The sequence below is a fragment of the Neophocaena asiaeorientalis genome, unplaced genomic scaffold (genome assembly GCF_003031525.2).
Source record: "Neophocaena asiaeorientalis asiaeorientalis breed wild unplaced genomic scaffold, Neophocaena_asiaeorientalis_V1.1 scaffold474, whole genome shotgun sequence".
NCBI classification, from domain to species: domain Eukaryota; kingdom Metazoa; phylum Chordata; class Mammalia; order Artiodactyla; family Phocoenidae; genus Neophocaena; species Neophocaena asiaeorientalis.
Window position 1 is genome coordinate 212,927 of NW_020175391.1, and position 24,411 is coordinate 237,337.

The 24,411-nt window shown below is 36.5% G+C and overlaps 1 protein-coding gene across 4 annotated transcripts in view; it reads right to left on the reverse strand.

Annotated features, from left to right (window-relative positions):
• Window positions 1-24,411, reverse strand: part of RPRD2 (regulation of nuclear pre-mRNA domain containing 2) — an 81,895-nt gene that overhangs the window by 10,514 nt on the left and 46,970 nt on the right. For 2 of the 4 annotated variants that reach the window (XM_024765787.1, XM_024765788.1), the window contains exons 3-8: window positions 18,907-19,007; window positions 16,640-16,692; window positions 15,921-16,047; window positions 14,057-14,232; window positions 3,628-3,910; window positions 2,102-2,362 (exon numbers count right to left, since the gene is read on the reverse strand). In XM_024765787.1, the coding sequence (XP_024621555.1) occupies window positions 2,102-2,362; window positions 3,628-3,910; window positions 14,057-14,232; window positions 15,921-16,047; window positions 16,640-16,692; window positions 18,907-19,007 (1,001 nt within the window). Of the gene's footprint in view, window positions 1-2,101; window positions 2,363-3,627; window positions 3,911-14,056; window positions 14,233-15,920; window positions 16,048-16,639; window positions 16,693-17,970; window positions 18,049-18,906; window positions 19,008-24,411 lie in introns of all 4 variants that reach the window. The other 2 variants (XM_024765786.1, XM_024765785.1) reach the window with 2 other exon arrangements.

A 24,411-nucleotide genomic window follows, 5' to 3' on the forward strand; every position in this document is an offset into this window, starting at 1 on the left:
AAATTAGATAAGTATTAGGTTATTTTTTTTCATATGTATTTACTAGTTTTCAGAGTCCCAAGAGAAAGAGACCAGAGAACCTATTTCTTTTTTCTCTACCAAATGGAACCTACACCTCAGACTCCTCTAAGTGCTCAATAGATATTGCTGGCTAATTATGATCAGACTGGGCCACTGCATAATTCTATGTGATGAGTAAGTTATTTCCTTTTGAAATGGACTTTAAAATGAGGGTTATATAAGCAATCTTTACATTTTTACATTTTAAAATACTGGGTTGATTCTTAACATAGGAAAAATGGTATATAAAGAAGAAATGATTTTTGATTTTTTTAACAATCAAAAATATAGACAGGTATTTCACACAAAAAATGATAAGCATATGAAAGAAATTTTAACCACATCTTTAATCAAAGGAATGCAAACAAACAATTTTTTTAAGACTGAATTTGACAAAGTATAAAACAAAACAGGTTGGAGAGGTTGAGGAACAATGGGAACTTTCATATACTTGGTACATAAAATAGTACGTTTTTTGGAGATCATTTTAGTTATAACATGAAAAGACTTAAAAACCTATATGCTGAATTTTTTGGAGTCTTTATCTTTTAGAAATACTTAGCTATTTATGAAGAAATGAAATAATCGGGATTTTCTTCAAAATAATCAGGATTGGATAGGGCATAGCAGAAACAAGATTGGCCATGTGTTTACAGTGTTGAAGATGAGTGATGAGCATGTAGAGGAGCTCTACTTTATTTATCTTCATTAAATCTTCCATTACAAAAAGTCCCATATACTTATCAACCCTTTTAAGAAGGGTTGTGCATAAAATTTTAGCATCAAGGTTGTTCATTACAGTATTCTTTATAACAGCGAAAAATTGGAAACACACTAGATGTTCTGATAATAAAGGCTTACATAAATTATTGAATGCTATTAAATGATATAGCTGAATGTTTAATGACTTACAAAAACATCCATGATATGTAGTTAAATTTTAAGTAGTTGCTTTCAAAAGAGTACAGTTGTCCCTCGGTACCCATGGGGGGTTGGTTTCAGGACTCCTGAATATATCAAAATCTGTGGATGCTCAAGTCCCTTATAAAATGGTATAGTATTTGCATATAACCTATGCACATCCTTCCATATACTTTATTTTTGTTTGTTTGTTTGCCATGCCACATGGCTTGCGGGATCTTTGTTCCCTGATCAGGGATTAAACCTGGGCCATGGCAGTCAAAGCACCGAGACCTGAAAATTAGATTAAGACTTGCTCCTATCTACTTGGAACACTGTTAAATTAGATAAGTATTAGGTTATTTTTTTTCATATGTATTTACTAGTTTTCAGAGTCCCAATAGAAAGAGACCAGAGAACCTATTTCTTCTTCCCGCCAGGGAAGTCCCCGTCCTTCCATATACTTTAAATCATCTCTAGATTACTCATAATACAATATAAATCGTTGTAAATACAACGTAAATGCTATATAAATAGTTGCTGGGGCATGACAAGTTCAAGTTTTGCTTTTTGGAACTTTCTGAAAAAATTTTTCCCCCAAATATTTTCAATCCATGGTTGGTTGAATCCTTGGACGTGGAACCTGCAGATGCAGAACCGGTGAATATGGAGGACCGACTGTATACGCAATATGCTTCAATTACTGAAAGAAAAATTATTACTAACATTTTATTTCCCAAAACACACACACACACATACACGCACACTTGTAAGGTTAAACACAAGTGGTTTCCTTTGGGATGGCAGAATTATGGATATTTTATTCTTTTAACTTATCTTCTAATGTTTCTACGATGACCACGTAGCGGTATGTATGTATGTATGTATTTATTTATTAATTATGGCTGCACTGGGTCTTAGTTGCGGCATGCATGTGGGATCTAGCTCCCCGACCAGGGATGGAACACAGGCCCCCTGCACTGGGAGCATGGAGTCTTACCCACTGGACCGCCAGGGAAATCCCTATTTTTATTTTTTAATTAAAAAGTTACTTTTAATTAAAAAAAAAAAAAACCCAGATTGATGGTTCAATTAGAAAGGTGGAAATAAGCCTTTTATCTTCTTTACTAGGGCTACTTACCAGTATTTTTCATGACTGATGTCAGGCTGCTAAGGATGGAACTGATCTTTGCCAGATCCACATTAGCCAGGTTTGGCAAAGCCAGTGCTGGAGTAGGGGAGAGAAGAGAAGTATTCACAGGCTTTGGAGGAGGTGGGGTTGCTGTCATGGTCACAGGCACTGGAGTACATGAAGAGGCCTTTGAGATACTTTCTGTTGGCTTTGTAGGTACAGCAGTGGATACAGCTGACTTCTCCACAGGTTTTTCCTTCCTGTCTTCTACTGTTTAAAAAAAGAAAAGAGATAGTATTGCATCTTACTACTTTCCAGACTCTGCTTCCAACATGTCCTATATTTCCTAAAAAGTACTATGCTTTAGAGAAAAATCATTCACTTCATGATTTTTTTAAAAAGTCATGCTCTTTATAATTTATGAACCTTCCCACCTTTAATAGCTGCTTAAAATGAATTCCCCAAATGCATCTTTTATCTTACATTTAATGATTTCTTTACATCTTCTTAGTATCTGTTATTAAATTTGTACATTTCTGGAAGCATGTTATTATTTGGTACACATTTGTGTTCTTTCAGTAATATTTATGTCATAAATTGTCCTGTCTTTTCTTTGCCATTATTAACCTGAGAGCTTTCTAAGAAACAGAAACTCTGTACATATGTTAATGTATTATCCTTTGGCCTCCTGAAATTGGTCTACTGGGGGTGCAATCAGGCACTGGCACTAATGCAATGTTTTAACTCTTGATGCCTCTGCAATACTTTCCTCTTAATACTTTAAAGTATTTAAAGGCAATGCACTATGTGGATAGTGCATTAAATTCAACCTAAGTCAAACCGCCTAATAAGAATAATTATAAAAGCTGGGGATGTCAGAGAAACAATTCACCAATCCAGATTAATTCTGAAAGTGTGGTTAACAAAATGTGGCTTTGGAATCTTGAAGGTCAAGAGTGACAGAGAATAAGGAATTCCAGCATAAGTGGCCCTCCCTTTAGAGCAGTGCTGCTCAAAAGAAATGTAATTCAAGCCACATATGTAAGTTTAAATTTTCTAGTAACCATATCAAAAAAAGAAAAACAGGTAAAATTAATTTTAATTATATATTTTACTTATCTCAATATAGCCCAAATATTTTCATTTTAATAAGTTATAAATATAAACAATTATTGAGATATTTTCACTCTTTTTTAAAGCACCAAGTTCCTAGAATCCAGTGTGTATTTTGTTTTGTTTTTGTTTTTGCCACACCACGTGGCTTGCAGGATCTTGGGTCCCTGGCAACGGAAGCACGGACTCCTAACCACTGGACCACCAGGGAATTCCCTGAACAGCACAGATCTTAAGCAATGATTCCCAACGTACGTGGCATACCAAATCCTGAACCACTGCTCTACAGACAATACTACTACCTTGGTGTTCTAATTTTATGAGGATTAAACCATCTTTTAATACCTGCCTGTGATAGATTTATTGGTGGGGAAGGCAAAACAGATAAGGAGCAAGTTGTCTACTAATCATATAGAACATACCAATGATTTTTGACCCATCATCTTCCACATCTGAGAGTTCCATGTCTTCCACATCACGATTATCTGTTGCAGGCTCAGGTGTGGCAGATTTCTCACTCTCCATGGTTGGTGACTGGGACTCCTCACCTCCCATTCCTTGAAAAGGAGACTCAGAGCCAGTTGGGGAGGGAGCATCCATGCTTGGGGAAGGGACTGGTGATTCCTCAGGATCAGGAAGGGTTGACTTCAATTGATCCAGCTTTTTCTTTAAATTGTTCACTCGATTAGCAAAGGTTTTATATGCCTAAAAGAAAAAGAAGAGTTTACTCCTTTGAGAAGTAACCAAGAAGCTACCATTGTGACTTGATCAGATTTCTTCATTATTATTAACTATATCACTGGTATAAAACAAGAAAATATCATCTGTCAAGCACGGAGTAGTTTCCAATCTCTGCTTTTTATATCCCTTAAGTCAATATTACCATCCACAGCTGCCCAAGTTAGAGACTTAGAAGTTATCTGCAATTCATCCTCCCTTGCTCCGCTGTATCTCTCCAAGCAACCAATATTTATCAAGAGTCTAAATGTGCTAGCCACTCTTCTAGGTACTGGAGATACAGCAATGACTAAGAAGACAAAAATCAAATCAATAAATAAAGCATAGCCTGAGAGGTTAAATACTATTGATTTTTTTAAAAAAAGAAACTATTTAAAAAGTTTTAGGTGTACAAAATTACTGTGAAGATAAAATAGAGTTCTCATACAACCCACACCCAATTTTCCCTATTATTAACACCTAACATTAGCATGATACATTTGTCACAATTAATAAACCAATTTTGATAATTATTATTAACTAAAGCCCATACTTTATGTATATTTCCTCAGTTTTTATCTGATGTTCTTTTTCCATTCCAGGATCCCATAATTTAGTAGTCACATCTCCTAGGCTTCTCTTGTTTGTGATGGTTTGTTAGACTTTCCTTGTTTTTGATGAACTTGACAGTTTTGAAGAGTACTGGTCAGGTGTTTTGTAGACTGTCTCTTAACTGAGGTTTGTCTAATGTTTTTCTCATGATTAGACTGGGGTTATGGGTTTTGGGGAGGAAGACCACAGAGGTAAAGTGTGATTGTCATCACATCATATCAAGGGTACATACAATCAATACAATGTATTACTGTTGTTGTTAACCTTGATCATCTGGCTTAAATCCTATTCATCTGATTATCTTAATTGCCAGTGCCTTGAAGCTGTGTGTCTTTTTCTTTTTTTTGTTAAGGGTCTTGGAACATTAGATTGTGGCATCATTCTGGTTGGCTGCACAATAAGCATTATTTTAAAAATGGAGTGGAACGGCAAATAATATGCTAGAATTGAGATTTTGTTTCATAATTGAGTAGTTTATAGCACAGCAAATGCTCCCATCAAGAACAACTAGAAAAGCCAGATATATACACATACATATCTATACACACTCACACGCATGCACGCACGTGCACACACACATATTTGAATGTACTGTAGAGTGCTAAGGCAACAAAAACCCAAGTGGCAAATTCTATAAGAGGGGGAAACCATGAGGAGAGTCAAGCTGACATTCTGCAGCTGCTTTTTCTCTCAGGGTCCTGCTGATTTTGGGGATCTAGGCAAGAATTTGAGAATTCAGGCAAAAGGAAAAGGCAGAGGGTTACTACTAAATAATATAAAGAAAAAAGGAGAACTTTTAAAAGTCTTGCTGGCCTGTAGAGATAAATTAGAAAAAATTAGAAAGGCCAAAATTTTGATGAAAGAGGAAGGACAGAACTGGCTCAACAATATGCTATGGCTTTTCCTTCAAGATGTTTGCTGATAGATAACCAGCAAGGACCTACTGTATAGCACAGGGAACTCTACTCAATATTCTGTAATAACCTACAGGGGAAAATAATCTGAAAAAGAACAAACATATGTATATGTATAACTGAATCACTATGCTGTACACCTGAAATTAACAGAACACTGTAAATCAACTATACTCCAATTAAAAAAAAAGATATTTGCTGAATTATGAAGCTTGCTTAAGACGGAATTAAAGAAGTCAAGCAGAAAAATTCTGAAAAGCAAAGCGGAGTTAAACATAGACTCATGGTACAGAAGAGACAAGGATTAGCATTCAAATCACACAGTGATGGAGGGGCCCTAGTGATGTTGCAGGCTCTCAGTGGGAAAAATCTGTGACTTAGAAGCTGGATGAACCACAGGAAATCAAAAGTTTGCCCAAACTGCAATTCAGCCTGAAGTCAGTTAAGTTTCAGATTTGATTAATATGATTAGCTCTTGGACTTCCCTGGTGGCACAGTGGTTAAGAATCCACCTGCCAATGCAAGGGACACGGGTTTGATCCCTGGTCTGGGAAGATCCCACATGCCATGGAGCAACGAAGTCCATGTGCCACAACTACTGAGCCTGTGCTCTAGAGCCCGCGTGCCACAACTACTGAAGCCTGTGCGCCTAGAGCCTGTGCTCTGCAACAAGAGAAGCCACTGCAATGAGAAGCCCGTGCACCGCAGTGAAGAGTAGCCCCCGCCTACTGCAACTAGAGAAAGCTGTGCACAGCAATGAAGACCCAACGCAGCCAAAATAAATACATAAAAAATAAATAAATTTTAAAAAATATATATGATAAGCTCTCACAATATCTGCCTAGCAAAGGAAAGGGTGAATCCTTTCTGCAGGAAGAGAAATCACTGAGACTCCAGAAGTATTTTCATATACAATGTTCAGTATTCCATGCCAAGAGATGAAAGAAAAGACAGACACTATGAACAGACTCAAAACAAGTATAGCCAACATCGGAATTACCTAGCAAAACCCAAATAGCTATGATTTATACGTTCAAGAAAATATAGAAAATCCCATCTTGAACAATTCCGTCCAAAATTCATTAGCAAGAGTTGAAGGGAAGCCTTGGTCGCCTAGGTTAGGTAACGGAGCCAAAATAGGGTGAGGAAAATGACTGCATGGGAGGAAGGCACTGCATGGGATGTTGAAGCCTAAGTTAGATAAAAAGAAAGCCAACAGAGATGGCTGGGAGGGATGGAAGTGCTGGAAAACTGGCTATACACATGGGCAATGATCAAATAAGTGATTATGTTGAAGATAAGGGGAGCAAGATTTTACATTTTTAGAAAAAGCAATTATAAATGTGGAAACGGAGAAAACTAGAATGAACCTTGTAGTGTTAGACTGGGATTGGAGATAATAGTGTGAACTCATGGTTTCCGACATATATAGACAGATACAGAAATATATATAGATGTAAATGTGTGTATACAGGTTAAATACACACACACACACATTTCCTACCTCTGTACACTGATATGGTCTGGAAGCAGTGATATCCCAATAATAATAAGTACACCTAGTACTCAGATCTTGGTTTACAAAATATGGTTTTTCACTAAAAGGAACCAAGGCTCTTTGGAGAAATGACTGATTCCCGGGCTGGACAGAAAAGTGCAAGATGAACCTGGAAATGCTCAAAAAATGATGGGGATATGTCAAAAGAACACGGAAAGTGGCTTGAAAGGAGCTCCCACTGGGACAATTTGAGCATCAAAATAATTATTTTGCAATGAATCAGTAGTTAGTAATGAATTAGAACACTGACTAAATACGACTGAGTCCATACTGATATAAATAAATGAGTAAACTGAAACTTTGAAGAGGAACAAAATATTTGCATAGTTTCAAAACACCTCCCCACAAGACACTTATTAATTAGTGTATGGTTTCCTAGTGTTGTGGTACTTTATTACTGAGTGGCTTAAAACAACAGAAATTTATTGTCTCATAATTCTGGAGGCTAAAAGTCCAAAATCAAAGTGTGAGCAGGGCTATGATCCCTCTACGACTGAGCAGAATCCTTCCCTGCCTTTTCCTAGCTTCTGGTGGTGGCCATCAACCCTCGGAATTCCTTGGCTTGCAGATGCATCACTACAATATCTGTCTTGGTTGTCACATGATATTATTCCTGTGTGCATCTGTATCCAAATTTCCGTCTTCTTACAAGGACACCAGTTATATTGGATTAAGGCTCATCCTAATGACCTCATCTTAATTTAAGTACATCTGTAAAGACCCTGTTTCCAAGTAAGGTCATTTTCACGTGTACCAGAGAGTTAGGGCTTCAACATTATCTTCTGGGGTACACAATTCAACCCACAGCAATTACCAAGTGAAAACTTTTCAGTGGACAAGCTGGGAAGATGCCACACTAATAAGATACGAAAGGGAATGTTACAGGTAGTAAAACAAATCAAACTTGTGTGCTAACTGAAAGGATGAAATGAGAAGAACACAATCACTTCTGTGATATTCCTACTAAAGATATATAACCTCAATCTGATCACAAAGAAACATCATATAGATCCAAATTGGGGGACACTGGACAAACTATTTGACTTGTAATCTCCAAACATATTTAGGTCATGAAAATTAAAGAAAAGACTGAGGAACTGTTCCAGATCAATGGAAAACGGAAATGCAATAAATGAAACCTCTGATTCTGGACAGGAGCTTTTGTTATAAAAAGTGGTCAATTTGAATAGGGGCTGAGGATTAGATAATAATGCATGAAATGTATCAATTTCATGATTAAACAGCTACACCTTATGGTTATGAAGGAGAAAGTAATTGTCTTGGAGGAAAATACTCATGAAAATATTTGTGGGTAATGGGGTGTCAGCAACTTTTTTTCTTTTTTTGGGGGTGTGTGTTTATTTTTATTTATGTATATATTTACTTATCTTCATTCTTTTTTTATTAATTTTTATTGGAGTATAGCTGCTTTACAATGTTGTGTTCATTTTTGCTGTACAGCAAAGTGAATCAGTTATACTTATTTTCACATGACTCCCCCCCCACAAAAAGGTCTTCATAATATACTTAAGTTATTTCTTTAAGTTTGAGAGTGTTACAAAATAAAACAAAGAAGACTGAAAAAAAATGAGAGAGGAAAAAATGAAAATAGACTGACAGAATTTTACCAGAAAAATCCAATTATTTCTGAAGAAAAATCAAATGGCAATTCTAGAACTGAAAAATAAGCCAACTAAATTAACTGATGGGTTAAACAATAGATAAGATTCAGCATAAGAGAAAATTAATGAATTAGAAGACTGGTTAATAGAAAATATCTAGAAGGGAAGCACCGAGGAGAAAAGGATAGAAAATACAGACACTAACATAAAAAGACATTTGGAACACTGATGAGATCTAGTATACAAATTAACAGAGCTCCAGGAGGAGAAGAGATATAATGGAATAGAAACAATACTTGGCAAGAAAACATCCCAAAATTTATAAGAAACATTAAGCTACTCATTATGGGTTGAATTGTGCCCCTCAAATCATATACTGACAGTCCTAACTGTATACCTCAGAATGTGACCTTATTTGGAGACAGAGTTTTTACAGAGGTAATCAAGTTAAAACAAGGTCATTAGGATGGGCCCTAATCCAATATGACTGGTATCCTTAACAAAAAAGTGAAAATTTGGAAACAGAGGGAAGGCAATGTGAAGAGACATAGGGAAGAAACAGCCATCTACAAGTTAAACAGGAGAAGCCAGGAACAGAATCTTCCCTCACAGCCCTCAGAAAGAATCAACCCTGCTAATAACACCTTGATTTTGTACTTACAGCCTTACAGTATGAGACAATAAATTAATGTAGTTTGAGCTACCCACTCTCAGGTACTTTGTTATAGCAGCCCTAGTAAATTAATACACCACGGACTCAAAAAGTTCTGCAAACCCTAAACCAGATGAATACGAAGAACACTACACCTAGGCACATCACTGTATAACTACTGAAAACCAAAGATAAAGAGAAAATATTAATAGCAAATGCTATTAATCAAATGCAGTAAAATAAAAAGGCTAATAACACTAAATAAATACTGACTACATAAAACAACTATAGAATATGTATGTGTATAATTAAGATATATAACAATAAAAACATATAAACATATAAATCTGAATGGTGGAAATAGTTCCTTTGATGCTATCTCCAAGGAAGTTATGAAGTTAAAGACCTAAGCAGTGATTTCAGCAGCTGCCCAGTGCCAGGCAAAGAGTTTAGAGTTTATGCACTGTCAATTTAGAGAAGCTTAGTAAACACCTTCACTTCCTATTAAAACCCCACAAAGGCCATTGATTAGGAGTAAGGATCATGTCCCAGGACTAAGGGTTATGTCCAAACAAACCTAAAACCAAGCCTTCACATCACAGTGATCCACTGATAATTTAACTGATTGCCAGAAAAAAACCTCAACACTTTTTAAAGGTAAAATGATACAATTCACAGTTTCCACAAGTATCACCCAGAAGGTCTCCTATAAAATAAATTCTTAGACAAGCAAACATAGTATATATAGGTATGATTAAAGTACACACACACACACACACACACACACATCACAGAAAAAAGTCAATAGGAGTATACCTAGAAATGACCCAGATACTGGAATTAACATAGAAGGTCTTTAAGACAGTGATTACAAATACTACGTTAAAGAATTTTTAGGAAAAGATGAAGAATGGATGAATAGATGGGAAATCTCAACAAAGAAAAGGAGCTCTAAGAAAGAACGAAATGAAAATTCTAGAACTGAAAAATACAGCAGACTGGGCTTAGTAGAACAAAAAATATGTGAAGACAAGTAAATATAAAGTAGCCAAAAATAAGTCCAGAGAGAAAAAAGAATGAACAGAACAGACAGAAATCTAAGAACACATGGGACGTATAACTGGAGTCCCAGAAGGAAAAGAGAGAGAATGAAAAAGAAGGAATATTTTAAAAGATAATTGTCGAATAGGTTCTAAAACTGATGAACAATATCAAACCACAGATCCAAAAAGGTCAGTGAACCCCTTTTATCCCTTTGTAGCAGGATAAGTACAAAGAAGAAATCTAGGCACAGCTGACTTCTCAAGGGATGACAGGTAAGGAAACATTTTCAGGTAACGAAAGAAAAAAACTGCCAACTTATAATTCTTTATCCAGTGAAAACACTTCTCAAAAATGAAGGTAAAATAAAGACATTTTACGATAAACAAAAACTGAGAAATTCATCACCAACAGTCCTGCACTATAAGAAATGTTAAAGACTTTAGGCTGAAGGAAAATGATCCCAGAGGGAAACATGGATCTGCAAAAAGGAATGAAAAACACCAGAAATAGTAAATATAAAAGACTATTTCCCCCTTAATTTCTTTAAAAGTCTACTCACTGTTTAAGAAAAATAATAAAAATTATACTATATAAAATATACATAAGTAAAATAGTTAACAATAGCATAAAGACCTGGGGGAAGGGAATCCTACTACTGTTAAGGTTCTTACATTATACATGAAGTAACACAATATTAATTTAAGGTTTTATTATAACAATATTAAGATAGTAATATTAAATTAAGATAATTTAATTTAAGGCAGTAAGTTAAGAGTGCCAGATTTGATTAAAAAACAATAAGCATAAAACAAAACCAAGATCCAACTATATGCTGTTTGTAAAAGACACATTTAAGTATAAAAACTTGTGAGATGTGGGACTTCCCTGGTGGTCCAGTGGCTTAGACTCCGAGCTCCCAATGCAGGGGGCCCGGGTTCGATCCCTGATCAGGGAACTAGATCCCACATGCCTCAACTAAGAGTTTGCATGCCGCAACTAAAGATCGTGCATGCCGCAACTAAAAGATCCCGCATACCACAACGAAGATCCCGCATGCCACAACTAAGACCTGGCACGGCCAAAAACAAACAAAAAACTTGTGAGATGCAGCTTAGAGGGAAGTTTACTGTATTAAATATACATAGTTTTAAAAAGCTGAAAATCAATTATCTAAATATTCATCTTAAAAAATTAGAAAAAGTATAGGAAATGAAATAATATAGAAGAAAGAATATCTCCCAGTGTACTGCATATAACAAGAGTAAGTTTTATTTTGTGAAACTTTTGCTGTATATGTGCACGTGTGTATGGTTCTTAGTTTCCATGTAAAATCTTTCTTTCATACGGACTGTGGTCAAAATCTTTTTGAGAACATTGCTTTAAGGTTTAACTGTTTCCACAAAAGCCAACCTGGATTATTTCAATAACCTTCTAACTTGTCTCCCTACCTTTAATAGTCTCCTATTCTCCATTCTGCTATCTTGATTCCAAAATGCAGACTTGATCACATCATCGGCAAAATTAAAATCCTACAACTGCCTTCCATTGCTTTCAGGGTAAAATTCAAAGACCTTAGAATAAATATAGGCCTTTCAGGACCATGTTCTTGACTCCCTCTCCAGTTTTATTTATCACTTCCTCATAAATGCCTACCTATAAGAAACTACTTTCAGGTCCACCAATTTTGCCATGCTCTCTTTCATTCCCATGCTTTGAAAATGCTCTTCAGAGAATATGGTCTTTCATTTAGCTAATTACTGCAACTTCAGAGTTTAGCTCCTCTGGGAAAAATTTTCTCCATATCCTCCATTCCCACTCCCAAATTAGCTAAAGTACCTATTCAATCTGTTCTCTTAGCACCCTATAGTTACCTTCATTATAGCATTTATTACACAGAATTGCAATTATGTGTGCTCAATGAATGCTTGCTGAACAAACTTCTCCCAGCCATTTGCTAAGGATCCTCCAAAGCAGACTAAATGATTTTATATAATTTCATAAATAAGTAACGATGGTTCACTTCTCAAAAATTATAAAATGGTCTTTTGAGTAAAAATGGTAAACTAATCACTCCTGTTCAGTGTCTCTCCCTCCTGGGACTCCTATAAAATGAATAGTAAAGGAACACAAAGGTATAAACCAGTAACAAGGAAAAGGTTTTGTAAGAGTAAGAAGTAATGAGGCAGGGTAGAGAAAAATGAGGTTAGGAGTATGCAGAAAGGGAGTTATACCTGGGAAAGGAGCTGACCTGTCTTGCAGAATCCCTGAGAAGTTTTGATCTAGGAAATGATGAGTATAAAAAAGTGGAGTGAGTAGTGGAGTTGAAATCAGAAATTAAAAGTATGAATATCTTGGGGACTTCCCTGGTGGTGCAGTGGTTAAGAATCCATCTGCCAATGCAGGGGACACAGGTTTGAGCCCTGGTCCCGGAAGATCCCACATGCCGCAGAGCAACTAAGCCTGTGCGCCACAACTACTGAAGCCCGTGCACCCAGAGCCCATGCTGCACGAGAAGCCACCGCAGTGAGAAGCCCACACACTCCAACGGAGAGTAGCCTCCGCCTGCCTCAACTAGAGAAAGCCCATGCGCAGCAACGAAGACCCAACACAGCCAAAAATAAATAAATAAATATATTAAAAAGAAAAAAAGTACTATATATTGGGAATTCCCTAGAGGTCCAGTGGTTAGGACTCCCTGCTTTCACTGACGAGGGCGCAGGTTCAATCCCTGGTTGGGGAGTTAAGATCCCACAAACTGGGTGGTGTAGCCAAGATCCCACAAACTGAGTGGTACAGCCAAAAAAAAAAAAAAAGTACTTAAAGTATTATATACTTTTATAACCATATATAGTGATTAAAACTAAAAAAAATTAAAATAAAGTACAAAACAGTTTCTTTCAGGGGCCATTAGACAAATGTCTAATTATCAACCCCTCTTCCAGTTGAGGTGGGGAGAAAGAGGTTCCTTAATTGAGTTGATGAAATTCAGAAACAATGTTTCCATCTAGTATCCTGGGTTTAAAAATATATATATACATACTTCTGCCCAATTTTATATCCCGTAACAGTAACTTGGCACACTCCCACTGAAACACTAAGACATAAGGCTTTAGCAAAGCTTAATGGTCAGGGTATTCATGAGCTTTAGCATCAAAAAGACCTAGGTCTTAATTCAGACACCTTCACTTGCTAGCTATAATACTACCTTGTACAAGGTTACTAACCCTCTTCAAAAGTAACTTCTTTGGGACTTCCCTGGTAGCGCAGTGGTTAAGAATCCTCCTGCCAATGCAGGAGACATGGGTTCAAGCCCTGGCCTCGGAAGATCCCATATGATGCGGAGCAACTAAGCCCGTGTGCCACAACTACTAATCCTGCACTCTAGAGCCCGCGAGCCACAACTACCGAGCCCACGTGCTGCAACTACTGAAGCCCACACGCCTAGAGCCCGTGCTCCGCAACAAGAGAAGCCACCGCGATGAGAAGCCCCCGCACTGCAACAAAGAGTAGCCCGCGCTAGCCGCAACCAGAGAGAGTCCACGCACAGCAACGAAGACCCAACACAGCCAAAAAATAAATAAATTTATAAATAAATTTATAAAAATAAAAGTAACTTCTTCATCTGTGAACTAGAGATAATAATACTTATCCTAATAGAGTTAGATAACACATATAAACAGTCACAGATATGTGGTAAGCAATTGATGTAAGACAGCTTTAATCATTACTTACATTGGCCACCACTTTTACTTCTTTGTACTGTGCTTCATAGAAAATTCCAGCATTTTCAAGTGCTTCTGTTAGTGAGGGCCCATTTTTCACCTGCTTATCTAGTCCATTCACAAATTCCTCCAGCTTGGCACTTGCCTCTTCAAATTCTTTGGAGAATTTCTTCCCACCTGTCTTATCTAAAATAACAAGAGGAAGTATTCTGTAATATTCTTAGTCTCATAGTTACACCTTAAAGAATCTTCTCTAAATCACAAAAATCACAAAACAGATTATTTAAATGGTTTGTGTGATCCTGCTGTAGTGAAACAAGAGTGCATGATGAAGGCACTTGTAATTAAGGTAAAGAAAGAAAGTTCAACTAAATGAATGTTTGTTGACTGCTTTTATTCACAAATTTGATGTCACACTGCTACTTAGGAATAATGGAACGAGGCTCAATTCTGTACACTTATACCATTAACTTTTATACTATAGACTATAATAAGATATATCTCTTAGCTGAAAGAACAGAGGTTCAGAAAAGTAAAGATAGGGCTTCCCTGGTGGCGCAGTGGTTGAGAGTCCACCTGCCGATGCAGGGGACACGGGTTCGTGCCCCGGTCCAGGAAGATCCCACATGCCACACAGCAGATAGGCCCGTGAGCCATGGCCACTAGGCCGGTGCGTCCGGAGCCTGTGCTCCGCAACGGGAGAGGCCACAGTGGTGAGAGGCCCGCGTACCGCAAAAAAAAAAGAAAGAAAAAAAAGAAAAATAAAGATAAAGTGACTTCTTTGTGTATCAGGCTTAAAGATTATTCTTTTCTATCTGAAGATCTCTGGTAATTTGATATTACAAGAGTACCATGAATTCTTTTTCAACAATAGTAACATTGTATGACATTGTAAACTGTTTCTTACTCTCCTAAGTACTTTTTTCCCAGTGATGTTGGAATATGGCCTTAGGTGTGGATATAAATTTAGGCTTTGCATTTTATCAGCTGTGTAACTTGGGCAAGCTTCTTATCTCCTTATGAAGCCTCAGATTTCTCATGTCCAAAACAGAGGTTTTTAACATGCTTCTGAGTTGTTGTGAGGACTAAATTAGATAACATATGTTAAATTTAAAGCATGGTACAAGAACAAAATAGGTGCCAAAACAAATAGCTGGTAGTCATTTACTCATTATTTCAAAAATATTTATCGAATGCCTATTATGTGCCAGGTATTGCTCTAGGCACTAGGATACAGCAAGAATAAATAAGGATAATTTCTACTTTCATGAGATTTACATTCTAATACATTAATGATTATTATTTATAATCTACAATGTAAGGAAAAGAGAGCAAGTCACTAGATTTTATGAGGCATTACAGTGACCTTATTTATTATTTTTTTGGCTGCACCATGTGGCTTGCAGGATCTTAGTTCCCTGACCAGGGATCGAACCCAGGCCCAGAGCAGTGAAAGTGCCACATCCTAACCACTGGACCACCAGGGAATTCCCTACAGTGACCTTATTGAAGAGCACAGCCAAACCAGTTAATCACTCATGTGAAATACCCCTACCATAATCCAATACATCAAGAAAGGACTAGAAGTGGGGAAAAGGACAGAATTTACTTATTTAAAAATTTTTTTTAAATTTACTTCTTCTCCAGCTTTATTGAGATATAATTGGCATATAACATTGTTTAAGGTGTACAATTTGAAGGCTAGGAATTTACTTATGAAATTGACATGCATGAAATCACCACCTGGGAAAGAGGTACCACAACTATTCTCTATAATGTGAGGTCTTTATGCAAGAAGTCAGTCTGATCACTTGAAGATGACATATCTAGAAAGAAAATCCAACTTATTCTATTTAAAGGGATGTAGGTATTACCTTTTAAGCATTTGAGAGTTTCTGTGCTGCACACATCCACCCTCATAGTTGACAGCTGTTTTTCTTTCAATTCTATCTGATCTTCTGAGCGCTTGTACAGCAACAGCTCTTCAATGAGGGCCTGAGACTGAACACAGACCAGGGTCATATTTAATTTATGAAATCATCCACTTATTCTACCTTTCCACACTGAAGTAAAACATGAATAAAACCTAACAAAGCCACGAGAGGCAAAAACCCTTCATATTTCCTCATAATCAGGGATATCAAATATCAACATCAATTCTCATGTCAAAACCATATTTTCAGTTACATACTTTAAAAGAAACTTTTCCTTATTTATTCAAAGCTAATTTATGGATACAGAGTTAAGATTGAAACAGACAAAGGTCCACTTATATCTTCTTTAAATTTTAACTAGATAAACGGTCTTATTATGTTAACTTTAAGCAAATTTTAATTTAATAGTTTTACAGAAAGATGAATCCCTTGTTGGGATTCAACACAAAATTCAGCTGGTAATAGATATTTCAGAAGAAGCATACTTCATCCTTTAGAGATACAGATAAAACTCTTAAGTTTTAGACAGTCTGAACATGTTTAAAATATAACTGATGTATAACTGAATAAAAATAAATCTTTCAGGATGGACTATACAGAAAGCTAACACAAAAGGGGTGAATAATATTTTGGCATGTTGAACATATTCTGTAACTTACTCGAAATTCAGCAACTATCTTAGACTTGAGAGCAGCTTTTGGATTCGTGGATGCTGTTGGAATTAAACAAAAGGTCATTTAAGAATATAGACACAAAATGTTGACTAATATTCAGGAAAATTTCCAGTTTTATAGTTAAGGGTGTACTCTTTGAATATATGTCGAACATGCACATTTAAATCATGGTATAATTCCTAGAATAAATAGTGGAATATGAAATTTGAACACTCCCAAGCATGGTAAATATAAAAATACACTATTTAGATAGGTCTAACCTACTTACCTCCAACATACCCTGAAGTCTGAAGTCCTAGAATTATTGATTTGGAGATACTGAGATACATGAAGTACCTTTTTGCCTAGTCTGAGTGTAAGAGGATCTTAACACCTCAAATTAAGAGTGTTCAGGAGCAGGACATCCAATTAATCCTGCGTACTGGCTGAAGAAAATTTACTTAGAAGCATCAACTCTATTCCTATGTATTTAATTCTGGATTTCTTTTTCTGCTGACTCAATTCATAGCAAAAATAGGCAAGGAAAGTTCTAAGTACAATACCCCTGTGGTTGAGCTTTGGCTGAAATGATGACTTTTGTTGTTCCTAAGCATGCAACTTACGACCAAAAGGATGTGAGAGGATTCCCTTAATCATGATGAATATCACATGCTTGCTGGAGCAAAACCATCCCAAGTGTCTTGTTTCACCTCCCAATTCTCACTGTCTTTTACCTTGTTCCCTCCACACCTTCAAGTCTTTCTCAATATTCCTCAGTTTGGCCCACAGCAGCCTATCACATGCAGTATTCCACTCCCTTGATCTCATGCTGGGTAAACATGATAAACACAGCAGGAGCTCCTGTTAGAGAATGAGCTTCTGGCCAGGATTTGAGGCCCATGTCTAATCTGGTAGAGTATATCCCCAAATCTGAAGGATTTCATGGCTCCCACACAAAGGCTTCTTAATGCCTAGTCTCCTCTTCAGCTCTGTTGTTTAATGCCAGCTGCCTCTAACTTCACATATCTTTGAACCTGAAAGTTAGCCTGGGTACTATCACGTATTTTTTTCTTCTTTCAATCCCCCAACTACTCTTGAATCTTCACTCATTTAAACCCTTTTTCTGCATTTCCTTTGTTTAAAAGTAGTTCTATTTTTATTTTTTTAAAGAAGTAACTCCATGATGGCTTGTTTAGTGCAAGTCACTGGGAGCCTCCCAGGCCTGGAAAACACAGGCTTGCCCATGGTTTATGCCAGGTACGATGTCAAATGGTCTACATTTTCTTCTGCTCCAAAAAGAGGAGGTAATTTATATTAGTTGAGATTTTGTTCCTTACTTTGTGATTTCTTCCACTGCTTATTCGGTTGTTTGTTCAGATTTTCTTTCAGCTGCTTCTGAGTTTTGAAAGTGGTACCTGGAAAACATTTCAGTTTTTGCAATCTGGCGTTATGGGAAGCTGTTCTGTCTGTCCACTTCAGTTGAAGCATGAAAAAGGCAATCCGAGACTGTGTGTTGTTTCTTTCTTTCCTTTTCTTTCATTTTTATAAAAAGATAAAAACACCCACCAGATCTAAGAAGCTGATAAATAAACATGATTTTACATCAATGAAATAACAAATTTTGAGAATAGGGTAGAAGCTTAAAAACACCAGTAACACATTCAAATGAAGAATTTAACAGCTTCTTAGAAGATGCTATTTTTAAAGCAAATTTCTAGTCAAATTATGGTCATGGTATCAGATATCACCTACTGCTATTCAATGACTTAATTACATGTATCTAATACATAGGAACTAAGTAATTTAAATAACACCAGTACACAACTTACTGCAAATCTAAACCAAAAGAGAGACCGAAGAATGCCAGTACATGCTTACTACCCAACAGCTTACTGAAAACTGAAACCCTGTCCAAAAATTGTCCCATAAGTAAGAGGACAGGGCAGTAATTATTAAACACAAAAGATGAACAGTTTAAAGCACTCAACTAAAGTAAAGCAAATGCAGGAAAATAATTAGATGGTCAACATCACTTAATATGCTTTACTTTCTTTAGTCAATAAAAACGAAATTCAACCCTCCCCAAACCAATTCTACTTAAATTTTAATGCAAACCGATTTTTACAATTATTTAATTTTAAACAAACAGGGCCAGGTCCAAAAGTTTATTTTTCGTTATTAAGCAAAAGGACCAAATCTATAAAATATATATATATAATTTTAAAGACTGAACAATGACTCAATCTTTCTTTTAGGAGAGAAAAAATACTTACTCAAAGCTTCTCTTAACGCCATAATCATTTCTTCTGGGTATACATTTCTATCTTCCCAGATTTTAAAGATTCGTTCTATAGACTTAGAGACAGATGGATCCCTGAGAAGAAAGAAAAAGTGAGACAGACATATAAAAATGTTAACTTACATCTCAAACTAGAAATCTGAAAATAAAGTTGTCAACAAAATTATTTTCTAAATGTCTTCTCATGTTTATTTTAAAACATTTTTTCCTGGTGTCTAGGGCTAAAATCTTAAAAACTCTTATTCAACACTTTTTACTACTGATATAGATGAGGCTATGGATAACACATTGAACATTTAAAAAATTTACTGAGAGTAATATTGGTTCATAATATAAGTTTCATGAGTACATTATATTTCTACTTCTGTGTACACTAAGGATTATACACTCATGAGCATGCTCATGATCAAAAGTTTAAGTTTCCATCCATCACCATACAGTTGACTCCATTCATCCATTTCACACTCCCTCCACTACCCTGCCACGCTGGTAACCACTACTCGGTCCTCTGTATCCATGTGTGTGTTTGGTTTGGTTTGTTCAGTTATTTTACTTTTAATTTTTAAAACATATTCCATGTATGAGTGAAAATATAAGGTACATCTTTCTTCACCTGACTTAACTTAATTTAGCATAATACCCTCAAGGTCCATCTGTGTTGTCACAGATGGCAAGATTTCGTCTTTTTTTTTTTTAATGGCTGAATGGTATTCCACTGTGTGTGTGTGTATATATATATATATATATATATATATATATATCTCACACCTTCTTTATCCATTCATCCATCGATGGGCACCTTAGGTTGTTTTCCTATCTTGGCTATTGTAAATAATGCTGCAATGAACAGAGGGGTGCATATATCTTTTCAAATTAGTATTTTCATATTCTTTGGATAAATACTCAGAAGTAGGATATCTGGACATGTGGTAGTTCTATTCTTAATTTTTTGAGGAATCTCCATACTGTTTTCCATAGTGGCTGCACGGATTTACACTCCCACCAGCAGTGTATGAGGTTTCCATTTTTTCCACATCCTCTCCAACACTTGTTATTTCTTGCCTTTTTGATAACAGCCATTCTAACGGGTGTGAGGTGATATCTCACTGTGGTTTTGATTTGCATTTCTCTAATAATTAGTGATGTTCAACATTTTTTCACATGCCTGTTGGCCATTTGTATGTCTTCTCTGGAAAAATGTCTATTCAGCACCTCTGCTCTTTTTTTTTTTTTTTTTCGGTACACGGGCCTCTCTCACTGTTGTAGCCCCTCCCGCTGCGGAGCAACAGGCTCCGGACGCGCAGGCCCAGCGGCCACGGCTCACGGTCACAGCCGCTCCGCCGCACATGGGATCCTCCCGGACCGAGGCACGAACCCGCGTCCCCTGAATCGGCAGGCAGACTCTCAACCACTGTGCCACCAGGGAAGCCCGATCATATGTTTTTTAATCCTTCTTTTTGTTAATGTATCATGTTGATTTACAGATGTTGAACCACCCTTGCATCCTTGGAATATATCACACTGGATCATGGTCTATGATCCTTTTATGATTCAGCTTGCTAACATATTTTTCCTTTTTTTTTTAATTGACATATAGTTGATTTATAATGTTGTGTTAGTTTCTTTTTTTCTTAAATTTATTTATTTTATTTATATTTATTTTTGGCTGCATTGGGTCTTCATTGCTGTGCACCGGCTTTCTCTAGTTGCGGTGAGCGGGGGCTACTCTTCACTGCAGTGCATGAGCTTCTCATTGTGGTGGCTTCTGTTGTTGCAGAGCATGGGCTTCAGTAGTTGTGGCACACGGGCTCAGTAGTTGTGGCTCACGGGCTCTAAAGTACAGGCTCAGTAGTTGTGGCACATGGGCCCAGTTGCTCCACAGCATGTGGGATCTTCCCGGACCAGGACTTGAACCCATGTCCCCTGCACTGGCAGGCAGGTTCTTAACCACTGAGCCACCAGGGAAGCCCCATACAATGTTGTGTTAGTTTCTGATGTACAGCAAAGTGATTTGGTTATACACATATATATTCTTTTTCCCATTCTTTTCCATTATAGGTTATTACAAGGTATTGAATATAGTTCCCTGTGCTATACAGTAGGACCTTGTTGTTTATCTATTTTATATATAGTAGTGTGTATCTGTTAATGTCAAGTTCCTAATTTATCCACCTACGCTTTCCCCTTTGGTAACCAGAAGTTTGTTTTCTATGTCTGTGAGTCTGTTTTTGTTTTGTAAATAAGTTCATTTGTATCATTTTAAAAGATTCCATATGTAAGTGATATCATATATTTGTCTTTCTCTAACTCACTTCATGTAGTATGATAATCTCTAGGATCCATCCATGTTGCTGCAAACAGCATTATTTCATTCTTTTTTATGGTTGAGTAATATTTCATTGTATGTGTGTGTGCGCACGCACACACACACACACACACACACACACTACATCTTCTTTACCCATTCATCTGTCGATGGACACTTATGTTGCTTCCACATCTTGGCTATTACAAACAGTGCTGCTATGAACACTGGGGCACATGTATCTTTTTGAATTAGTTTTCATCTTTTCTGGATACATGTCCAGGAGTGGGATTGCTGGATCATACGGTAACTCTATTTTTAGTTTTTTTAAGGAACTTCCATACTGTTCTCCACAGTGGCTGCACCAATTTACAGTTCCACCAACACTGTAGGCAAGGATTCCCTTTTCTCCACACCCTCTCCAGCATTTATTATTTGTAGACTTTTTGATGATGGCCATTCTGACTGGTGAGGTGATTCCTCATTGTAGCTCTGATTTGCATTTCTCTAATAATTAGTGATGCTGAGCATCCTTTCATGTGCCTGTTGGGCATCTGGATGTCTTCTTTAGAGAAAAGTCTGTTTAGGTCTTCTGCCCATTTTTTGATTGGGTTGTTTGTTTTTTTGATATTGAGCTGTATGACCTATTTGAATATTTGGGAAAATAAGCCCTTGTTAGTCTCATTGTTTGCAAATATTTTCTCCCAGTCCATAGGTTGTCTTTTCATTTTGTTTATGGTTTCCTTTGCTGTGCAAAAGCTTGTAAGTTTAATTAGGTGCCACTTGTTTACTTTTGCTTTTATTTTTTTTTTGCCTTGGGATACTGACCTAAGAAAACATTGCTATGATTTATGTCAGAGAAGGTTTTGCCTATGTTCTCTTCTAGTTTTATGGTGTCACGTCTTATATTTAAGTCTCTAAGCCATTTTGAGTTTATTTTTGTGTACGGTGTGAGGAAGTATTCTAACTTCACTGATTTACATGTGGCTGTCCAGTTTTCCAAACATCACTTGCTAAAGAGACTATCTTTTCTCCATTGTATATTCTTGCCTCCTTTGTTGAAGATTAGTTAACCATAGGTATGTGGGTTAATTTCTGAGTTGGCTTGCTAATGTTTTGTTGAGAACTTTTGCATCTATGTTCACGAGATACTGGCCTGTAATTTTCTTTTTTGTGTGTTGTCTTTGTCTGGTTTTAGTATCAGGGTGACCAGACTCGTAAAATAAGTTAGGATGTGTTCCCTCCTCTTCAATTTTTTAAAATAGTTTGAGGAGGACAGGTACTAAATCTTCTTTGAATGTTTGTCTACTGCCAGGTTTTAAGTGTAGAAAGTCCTCCTACCAGAGATTTTTTACATTATAACTTATTTTCTTTCATCTCTCTTTTCATGATTAACGTTTCTTTTTTTCCTCCTCTGTTTTGGTTTATTTATTAATTTAATTAATGGAAAATAGGCATACCCTAATATTTCTTTTTAATGTTCAGCTGTATAATTCATTTAAAGACCGCTGGTGTATAAATGTAAAGTTAAGCTCTAATCTAAACAGATTTCCAATTAATTGTTTCAATATCATAATTTCTCTTTTCCTCATTTACTGTGCTTCCTCTAGAATATAATTATTAATCTTTTTCTTGGCTGTAAATTCTGCACCATTGATCCATTTTTACAGTATACTGTATTATCTTCAAAACTGTAGCTTATCTTCCCTCATTACGATTATACTTCAGAACATTTCTTATATTCTCATTTGCTTATTTTCCTGGAGTAAATTTAGAGTAATGTTAAGTTCCAAAAGAGGTGATACTTTGGCATTTTTAATTTGAATTATATTAGGAGAATATATTAATTTAAACAAAGCATTATTTTCTAATTATTATCTATGAATTATTAATACATTATTCTTTACTGCAGCAAAGCATTAATAAATTTATATTCAACATTCCCAAATACAATTTATTCATAAAGGTCTCACATATTTCCTGTTAAGGTTATTCTTAGGTATTTCATATATTTTATTGCTAGTATGATTCACCATCCCTCTTACTGCTAACTTCCCAGAGTAAAAGTGATTCAGAAGTTTGTTGATGGTAAATTGTTCTCAGTTTTTGTTTCTCTGGAGAATCATCTTTATATGGTTTGTCTAGCTCTTGAAAGTAGTCTTGCTTTGTATGCAAATCCATGTTTTTTTTTAATTAATTAATTTTTGGATGCATTGGGTCTTCATTGCTACACGCGGGCTTTCTCCAGTTGCAGCAAATGGGGGCTACTCTTCGTTGTGGTGCACGGGCTTCTCATTGTCGCGGCCTCTCACTGTGGAGCATGGGCTCTAGGCACGAGGGCTTCAGCAGTTATGGCTCGCGGGCCCTAGAGCACAGGCTAAGTAGTTGTGGCTCACAGGCTTAGTCGCTCCATGGCATGTGGGATCTTCCCAGACCAGTGCTCAAACCCGTGTCCCCTGCATTGGCAGGCAGATTCTTAACCACTGCGCCACCAGGGAAGTCCCACAAATCCATGTTGACGGCTATTTTCTTTCAATGCTATAAAAATATTTTTCGTAACTGCCTTCTGGTTTCACTGTTGCAGTTTAGAAGTCTGTTGTCAGTCTAACTGTAGTCCTTGTGCATGTGATCTGACTCTGTCTTTTCTCTTGACTACTTTGTTTTTTCAACTGTCATAAAATAATAACATAAAACTTGCCATTTTAACCATTTTAAATGTACAACTCAGTGGCATTAGTTATATCCACAATGTTGTACAATGACCTCTGTCTGTTTCCAACAATTTTCACTGCCCTAAACAGAAACTCTGTACCCATTAAACAATTAACTCCGTATTACCCCTTTCCTCCAGCTCCTAACAATTTCTAATCTTTCTGTCTCTATGGACTTACCTATTCTAGACATTTTCTATAAATGGAGTCATACAATATTTCCCATATAACCACAATTCTACCTTCTGTTTCTATGAATCTGACTACTGTAGTTACTTCATATAAGTGGAATGATACAATAGTTGTGCTTCTGTGATTGGTTTATTTCACTTAGCATAATGTCTTCAAGATTCATCTACATTGTAGCATGTGTCAGAATTCTCTCCTTTTTAAGGTTGAATGATATTCTGTTTTATGTATATACCATATTTTGTTTATCTGTTCATCTGAAAATTGGGCTGGT